Genomic DNA, 9,510 nt, shown 5'->3' with positions numbered 1-9,510 from the left:
TTTTATCGACTCTTTTATTTTGGAGAAAACTTCGTACACTATGATCACTGTGCGCTATAAACTTCCTCCTAAAATCTCATCACCAACACGGGTTCAAAAGATCAGCCTGTCCGCACAGAGAAATCCCACTCACTTCAGCTAGCAATTCAAAAACACATTCCACCTGAGGGTCAGCTGTCCGACTCTTTAACCCCTGACCCCGCCCCTATTAATTCTGACGTCACACGGAGCTTCAAAGCCGAATACTTAAGGTAGTATACGCCTCGAAAATGAAAGACTTGAACTTTGTTCAAAGTTTCCTCTCTCGCCAATTCAAGAATAAAAATAAGGGGTCACCGTGCAAAGTTTAGTACTAGAGAAACAAATTACATAATATTCAGCGATATTTGAAATTCAAAATGGCCGCATCCCTATATACGCTCTATGGGGAAAAATAAAATTTTCGATTTTCGTAAAACTTAAACTGTGAAAATTGTTTTTCTTACTCCAAGAGCTTTAAAGGGAGTCCCCAACAAGTGGAAGATATGATAAGAACACGCCTTGTTCATGCAAAATGTTTTTGAATACCGACATGACAGATATAATGCGCTCAACAGGCTCAGCTTTCCCGAGTTTCTTCGTGCATTTTTGTCACGGGATCCAACAGAGCGTATCTTGTGTATTCCACGTTCAACTGATCTTTTGTAAGTCCAAATGGACGATTCACTAAGGTCAGCAAACCTTTAATATTTATGTACAGTACTTCTTTCTCGCTCCTCCATACGATTTTTTTTGTTTGTTTGTTTGTTTGTTTGTTTGTTTGTTTGGGGTTTTTTATTTAATGAATTTTATTGGGTTTCTTTAAAAGTACCCGGTATACAACACATTCTGGTAAAGAAATGTCTTTCGTCTACATAATACATGGTCTTTTTTAAAGCATCACCGGCTGCAACACTTGGCCGGTTATACAGCAAAATGCCACAGCCAATGTGCCCTTAACCATAATGGCACAGGTAATGCAACAGGTAAGGATCTCAGATTCAATTACACAAAGTGTTCTTCTTCGGAAAAACTTGTTAAGTTACAATTTTCAAAAACTGTCCGCTTTTTTTTGATATGTTAACTCAGTTTATTTTTTTCTTACAGCTATGTGAAATTCTATTTTTGAATATTTTGAAGATATTTTTGTAAACCAACAGATCTGGTTTTTGTTTCTTACAACGTGATATATAAATATGTCACTTTGCCACAAGTACAAGAATCACAAATAATACCAGCACTTGTATAGATCATATATGGACAACACACCCAGAGAGAGTTCTCACTAGTGGTGTGTCATGTATTGGTCTCAGCGATCATTATCCTGTTTACATCATAAGACAAAGTTCAAATAATTCTGAGCCTAAAACAAAACATACCATAAAATATAGATGCACAAAACATTTTGACCCGGACTCATTTTGTAAAGATTTAGCAGGGGTCCCGTGGTCAGTCATCAATAGTTCGGATGATATTACTGATATGCTTGACACATGGAATAAATTATTTCTCAGTATTGTAGATAAACATGCGCCAATTAGAGAAAAACGTGTCAAATATCCAACAGTTCCAGAATGGTGGAATGAGGATATAGATTTAGCAATTAAAATTAGAGATAAATACAAAAAGGGTAAATCACATGATTTATATAAACGTTGGAGAAACAAAGTTACATATTTAATTAGAACGGCGAAAAAGGAGTTTTACAACAGTATGCTTGACAAGTATTCGAATGATTTCTGGAAGTTTTTTAAACATTTTTCTCCCAAATCAAATTCAAAGAATCCCACTTTTCTTACCAGTGAGGGCATTGAAATATCGGAACATAAAGACATGGCCAATGCTTTCAATAACTTTTTCACAAATATAGCGTCCAAGTATATAAAACAAATCAATTACAATTGTGATAGTTTTATGCACAAATTAAAAGATTTTATATCAAAGAACCTGCCAAAGAATACAGAGTTCAACATACCTGTGTTGGATGAATCAGAAGTTTTGAAATTTCTTACTGGTATAAATTGCAAGAAATCCACTGGTTAAGACGGTATAAGTGCACGCTTTTTAAAGATTGGAGCCAATCAGATTACTCCAACCTCACCTCACAGTACTTTTAACTATGCAATTACATCAAGTTCCTTTCCACAACAATGGAAATCTGCCAAAGTTACACCTTTATTCAAAAAAGGTGCAATCGATAATGTCTCAAACTACAGACCGATTTCAGTTTTACCTGTTCTTTCTAAGCTATTGGAAAGACATGTTCATACCCATTTTTATGATTTTCTGTCTTGTCACAACTTATTGTCCAACAATCAATCTGGTTTTCGTAAGCTTCATTCCTGTCAAACAGCTCTTACTTACCTTACAAATTTATGGTATCAAGAAATTGACAAAGGCAACCTTATTGGGCTTTTGTTGATAGACTTCAGGAAAGCATTTGACCTTGTTAATCACAATATATTGCTGCGAAAACTGAAACTTTACGGGTTCAGACAAAACTCTTCATTCCTTACATCATATTTAACATATAGACCCCAGTCAGTTAGCTTCAATGGAACCTTAAGTGATGCTCTTCCAATTAGTGTTGGAGTCCCTCAGGGCTCCATTCTAGGTCCTCTTTTCTTCCTGCTTTTTATTAATGATCTCCCCCTAGCTTTAGACAATTCTGAAATCAATATGTATGCTGACGACACAGCGGCACAGGCGGTTGGCCACAATATCCAAGAACTTGAAACTAAGCTCAATGGTGACATGGCATCCATTTTGAGCTGGTGTTGTAATAATAACATGTGTATAAACATAGAAAAGACCAAGGTGATGGTCATTGGAACCTCCCAGAAAAAATCTAGAACAGACAAATGTATAAACGTTGTTTGTAATGACGAGCAGCTTGAATGTGTTAAGCAAGAAAATCTTTTAGGTCTGTCAATTGATGATACTTTGACCTGGGATAAACATGTCAGTAAAGTGTGTGGTAAAGTTGCTTTTAAGCTTTTACAGTTAAAGCGTATACGTTCATTCTTAACTAAGAAAGCAATGTTAACGTTTTACAATTGTTTCATTCTACCTCATTTTGATTATTGTTCGAACATATGGGGTCATTGTTCAACCACTCTTTTATCTCGTATAGAAAGACAACAGAAATCTGTTGCTAGAGTGATTTTAGATCAAGATTTTAATACTCCAAGTTATGTTTTATTTAAATCCTTAAGGTGGTTGCCAATTCGTGAAAGAGTTTTATACAATGAATCACTTTTCATGTACAAAGTTCTTAATAACCTTGCTACTGATTATCTTAACGTTTTTAGAGGTGTAAAGCAGATCCACGGACGTAACACAAGGTCTGCAAACAGAGAAGATCTGTATATTCCAGGGCATAGAACCCAATTTTTCAAAAGAAGTTTTATGTACAACGGGGTTAAAATATGGAATACTTTGCCTGGAGAGATCAAATCTAGCTCTTCACTTCTATCATTCAAAAGAAATTGCAAGTGCCATTTTTTTAAATAGATGGGTTAATCTTACTGTTATGTAAATTTTAAATTTGTTTTTAGACTGTTTTACTTGTAGCGTTTTTACATTTTTTTCAGTATAAGTTTTCTTCCTGACTTATTTTTTTTTAATGTAAATATTGTAAATGTTGTTATACTCGACTCTGTGTGAGAAGAGCCTCTGGCTCAACAGTTTATCGAGTTTAAATAAAGTCTAATAATAATAATAATAATACAAGAAAGTTTAACAGTATTGAAAAGCTTTCATTACCAAGAAGAATTTGTCTCGCATATGGAATATTTGATAATCAGAATTTTCTTCCCCATAGCAGGTATAATATATCCCAAAATTCCAATACAGTTTCACAATCATTGAAAAGATGAGTTAAAGTTTCATCAGTTTTCTCACAAATGTAAAATCGTATGGAGGACACCACCAAGAGTCCTCCATACGATTTTACAAGATGTTATCACGGTTAACGTTGGTAAGAGTAACCTTGATGTTACAAAAGAAACCAGACATACACACAACTTACTGATTAATTCTTCATTTGCTTGATGAAACGCAAGTATGGCTAACAAATATCAACAGTTTGAAAAAAAAATCATTGTACAACTGATTTGAAAATCCGACTGATTTTATATAGAGATGTTTTACCATTACAATAGTTTGTGCGAAAGCCTTCCCAGGCTACTGTGCATTTAGCGCCATCACAGTGCGTTGTTGCAGAAATCTTTTCCAGTGTGTGCATAGTTTAGGATACCCAGCGTCCAGATGCATGCTTTGCTTTTTAAAAGCACAAGGCATGCATTTCCTCGCTCGGTTGACGTTTAGGTGCAATGTTTCTGACCCAAAATATTTTTGTTATTTATATTTATCAAAAAACTGCAAAAGGTTTCATATCTGCGAAAATTTACATTGAGAATAAATAAAATGTACAAATCAAAAAAAGCAAATATAATTCCCGCATTACACTTTACATGCACATGTAATATTTACATATTATCATTGAAAAATTCACAAATAAATGCCTGCAATTATACACTGTCTTGTTTAATTTGTACCTTGGGGTAAACATAAATATCAACGTCAATGAAGTAGTACCCGCAAGTGCCCCAATTGCCAATTTAGTAACAATTTTACAACATTTTCCCCATTCTCAAAATGCGTCAATTATCGTGTTCCTAAAATGACGTTGCATTCTCTCTCTCTCTCTCTCTCTCTCTCTCTCTCTCTCTCTCTCTCTCTCTCTCTCTGCCAAGTTATGTTGTCGATTCTGTCCCAGAAAGCCTTCGCTACTGTACAGTGTAAATATTTGTGTTCAAGAGAATAACAAAGCCAACAAAAAATCACAGTTCAGTTCAAAGAGATGATTTCGTTACAATAAAATAGCTATTCAACCTGTCCAATTGCTTCCTCTAAATTTAGTATTAAATTGTCTAAATATTCTTCTAAATAAATTCACTATATTCTTTGGTCCGATTAGTTAAAGACATTGATAATAACATTTACTTACATAGATTTGAAATTTTGGGAGAAAACATTTCATCCTGCTTCTTCCAAAAGATACATTGATTATAATTAGCAATATTATTTTCATAATTTTTCACTGACTTCAAAGGGACAGGGTCGTCGGATCTGCGCATGTGCGACTTTCTTGTTTACAACACAATATATTTCATGCATGATATCTAGATATATCATGTCAACATAGTTGCAACATTTCAATTTTACGATATTCATTGTTAACAAACATGTTTTAACTTTCATCAATCGTCAACGTACCCTAGATACAGTGTTTACATCGGTCGTTGGGGTCCCTGGCAACCTTTGAGCAGAGACCTTTGAGCAGAGTTCCGACGACCCCCTCCCTGTAAGAAAGAATTTGAAGTTGTTTTTGTTTGGTTTTTTGGTTGTTGTTTGTTGTTATTGTTGTTGATGTTGTTGTTTTTAAGCATTCTCATCCAGTAGAAACTGTTTGACCTTTCGGGTATCAATTATACCGCACCTATGTAATAACTAATTACAATGTCGCTAAACGTGTTCAAAGTTGCTTCCTCGACAATAGCTCCTCTCCAAAATAATTCTGGCTGTTAATTAGATGTTGACATTTTCTGAAAACGTTCTATAGATTTTGACACAACCGAAATCGACTCGGTGTTCTCCACTGGACAATCTGGTACAGGGAATAAATTACTCCTACGATCCATAAAAGCTATGTCCTTTCCCTGCCGGAAGTGAGACTTTTCCTTGGTTTGTAAATAGGATCCTGCCAAAGTAGGCGAGGTGGTATTAAGGAGCGGGTTATTTTGTCAGAGACAAACCCTTGATGAAAATCCTGGAAAAGTGACTTTTCCCTTTCGCTCCAGCTCATTCCGGCTGCCTGTGTTGAGCATCCTTAACACGTTACGCTCTGCCCCTAGCGGGTGATATGGTTTCCGTATTGGAGGGCACGTCCTGTTAACGTAGTAGTGACAAACGTCGTGAACGTCCCGTCGCGGTTTGACCATACCATACACACTGATTTCTCCACATAAAGGCAACATTACCAGCACACCTGTCACAAATTACAAACAAGAGACGAAATGTTTGATGTTAAATTACAGGAAGATTCAGAAATGTTAGTAGTTTAGACCTAAACTCCTAGAAAATTATTATAAGAACGAATAAAAATACAAGTACGAAACTTACAAACACAAGTATATATATATATACAAGTATATTAATACATTATATACATGTATATATATATAATATATATATGTGTGTGTGTGTATGTATGTATGTGTGTGTGTGTTTGTGTATGTGTTTGTGTGTTTTTTTATATATGTTCATATATTTATATATAGATATGTACAAGTGTATTTATTTATTTATTTATTATTAATTTATTTATTTATTATTATATGCCTCATATACCGAACACCGCGCGCTCCATAAGTTTCTATTGTGACTTATCGATGACGTCACTGGTCGAATAGTCATCATTTGACTGAAAGTGAACCGAAATATCTTCAACTTGACAATGCTGGAATTTTAAAATGGTCAAATCACCTGGTTTTATACAGCGGGAAATCCGCTTTGTTGAAAATTATGCATGAAAAGTCGATAAACTGCATACAATGAGTTAAATATATAATTACGACATATATAAAGATAATAGGACAGTAAATGCAGCAAAACTCGGTTATGATTGGCAAGCTAACCGATAAATCCTGATGAAGGCATTGTGTTCCTCACTGGTTTGTTGAAAAATTCTTGTATAATGTCCCAACCTCTCCACAGCGTGACAGGATTAACAACATGGAGTGGAATATCTGGATGTTTTCTTGTCCAGTCGATGTATGCTTTTAAGAAATGCGGCACACGTACATACCACTAGAATGAAACGGAATGGGGAATATTGAAAATGTATGTATGTATGTGTCTGTGTGTGTGTGTCTATGTATATGTATGTATGTATGTATGTATGTATGTATGTATGTATGTATGTATGTAACTTTTGTTTCTACTTTTAATGTACAAGAATCTTGATAAACGCTTAGGTTACAAAATCTATCGAAAGAAAGAAATACCAAGCAGAATCTCTCGTACAGGTAAATAGAGTGCAGCATTATTATGTTTAGGTATGGCAAATGTGGCTTATTACTGTAGTTGTTGTGACAATGCATATATGATTTGCGATCTAATCGGTTATGTTTTTGAATAAAGGACTCACCTCGGTGAGGTTCCCGTCATAAACTGCTTCAGCTCCTTTCCACATAATAAAGGTTACATTACTTCCGATATCCTCGAATTTCTCCAATTCCTGTGTGAAGGAAGCTTTCTCGAGGAGTTGGTTATTGAACAATCGTATGGTCGTCTTCCTTCCCACATCTGGCTCGTAGTTCTTCACAGGAGCAAAATTGAATCTCAGTACGGCATCGTGTGTATCTAGGGATGAAAGCGAAATCTCTGGTCTCAGCCAGTGCAAATTATTAAAAGTTTAAAAATCAAAAACCCTGACAGATTGATAAATTTGGTATTAGAGGCAACATTCTGCGTAGACCAGAATAAATAAACGAAATCTTCCGCGGAATCGCCTCTTCTACATTTGCCGTTTTGGGAATTTATTACAAATGCCACATAAACAGCCAAAATTAATTCACAGATTGAAAAATTTGGTATTGGAGACAAAATACCACACAGGCCAGTATAATTTTATATATGAAATCTTCCCCGGAATCGCCGCTTCTACATTTACCGAATTGGGTTTTTATTCAATTACCGCAAAACAGCCACCACTATTACGGCGAAACTTTATTCAGTCCTTCTTTTCGGCAGCTATGGATGTCATAATTATGTTGCTGTACGAAAATTTATGACTTGCATGAGGCCAATATTAACGAATTCCTACGGTGCAACAACTGCATTCATTTGTCATAAAATATTCGTGTCTTGCCTTATACACAAAATTCACGATATTTAAAGTTTTCCACACGAAGTGACAGCGCCTCTTGGTAATCCGGGAAGCCTATAGCCCAGTCTTACCCCCCCCTCCCCTCCCCCGGTCTTCAAATAACATGAAGGAACACAATAATACACGTAAATGGAATAATTAACATAGACGCAATGTGCCAACCCCTGACCGCTTACTCTTACCCCGAAGCTTGGCTAGAATGGAATAATGGCGCCAGGAATCATCAATATCATTTCAACTCTAAACTGTGTGCAACTTCATAGGCCAATCAGAGATTAATTTAGCCACCCCTTCGACAAGGAAATAAATTTCGCATGCCGCAAACTGTTGTCATATATAACCAAGACCCTACGCTAAAGACACCAATAGCTTAAAGTAAGATTTCGATGTTTTAAAATAAGGCACGGTACAACTGAAACAAATAGATTCGTTCTGCTTCCGAATTCAGGTCAATGTGGTTTGATCATGGAGCCCAGTCAGGCCGAGTCGGTTTACCTTTGTAATTTAGCATCTTCAATGTGTTCTGCAAATAATAATGACGTATTCTGATTATTTGAAAACCTAGACGAGCGGTGTTCGCCCTCCAATAGAGTGTCTCGTTTTAAACCTATAAGCCAATAATGTCGTGAGCAACATCACCTATTTCCGAGCCGAGACTTGAATTGTTCATAAAGCTTGAACTCCCGACGATGGCGCATTTGTTATACGCAGGGTGGCGATCGAAAGTCGATAAAAGATCCGGCGGGAAGTAGTCAGCGACGCCGCCTTCTTTCAACACACTACTGTTCCTGTTCAGAAAACTTGCATGGGCTTTCTTGAAGAGAGTACACAGGACATCGGATGACGTAGCGTTCACTCTACCTTTCAACCTTTCAGCGTAGCTTGGAAGAATTTTGAATGGGTTTTTGGCTTTTCGCTTAGGCTGTGTAACCTTGACGGTCGCATTCTGCCTTGGCGTATCCCTTAAAACTGTGTGGCGGTCTGCTCCAAAATTCTCAGCGGTAAACGATTTCGACAGGTAGTGGCAGACAGGTCGTTTGCATTGTCGACCCTGAAGTCCATGGTTATAAACATCGCCGGCAGGAGAAGTGTAACACACACTAAGACACAAATACACTTTCGAACCGGCACTCTCCTCATAACTGCAAAAGAGCCCTCTGCTGTTGGAAATTAAACGGGCTACCAGTCGCACAGCCTTCAATTCACTCCGTTCCATGAATATAGGCGATTCCTTATAAGCCGGTGTTTTCATAGTGACAGAACATTACTACACAGAGTCAACAATATCTGTCACCGTCCTGCAGCCTATGAATGCAAGTTAGAGAATAAGGTGGGTTCTTCCCATACAATAGGATTTCATATCAGCCTTTCACTGTTGGATGCTTTTCAAATATCAGCTTTTCAAACTCTAAGTTACCCCATTGTACCCGGCCTTGACGGGCCGTGCCTCTCATCGCTAGATATACACACATAGCACTCTTTGGCCTCAATCGAATGTCAAAGAAAAGCCGATGGGTGTCAGTAAGGGCTATGCACTC

General features: G+C 36.7%; 1 protein-coding gene across 1 annotated transcript; it reads right to left on the bottom strand.

Annotated features, from left to right (window-relative positions):
• Window positions 1-4,044: 4,044 nt before the first annotated feature.
• LOC139137196 (beta-galactoside alpha-2,6-sialyltransferase 2-like) lies at window positions 4,045-9,299 on the bottom strand. Its single transcript, XM_070705175.1, has 4 exons — window positions 8,612-9,299; window positions 7,232-7,446; window positions 6,720-6,891; window positions 4,045-6,070 (listed from the first exon to the last, which is right to left on the bottom strand). Exons 1-4 carry the CDS (start codon window positions 9,222-9,224, stop codon window positions 5,826-5,828), a joined length of 1,245 nt encoding a protein of 414 aa, XP_070561276.1. The 5' UTR covers window positions 9,225-9,299; the 3' UTR covers window positions 4,045-5,825.
• Window positions 9,300-9,510: the final 211 nt, after the last annotated feature.

The sequence above is a fragment of the Ptychodera flava genome, chromosome 7, assembly GCF_041260155.1.
Source record: "Ptychodera flava strain L36383 chromosome 7, AS_Pfla_20210202, whole genome shotgun sequence".
Taxonomy (NCBI): domain Eukaryota; kingdom Metazoa; phylum Hemichordata; class Enteropneusta; family Ptychoderidae; genus Ptychodera; species Ptychodera flava.
Note: the sequence above shows the minus strand (reverse complement) of the source record. Positions and strands in the feature narration are given on the sequence as shown.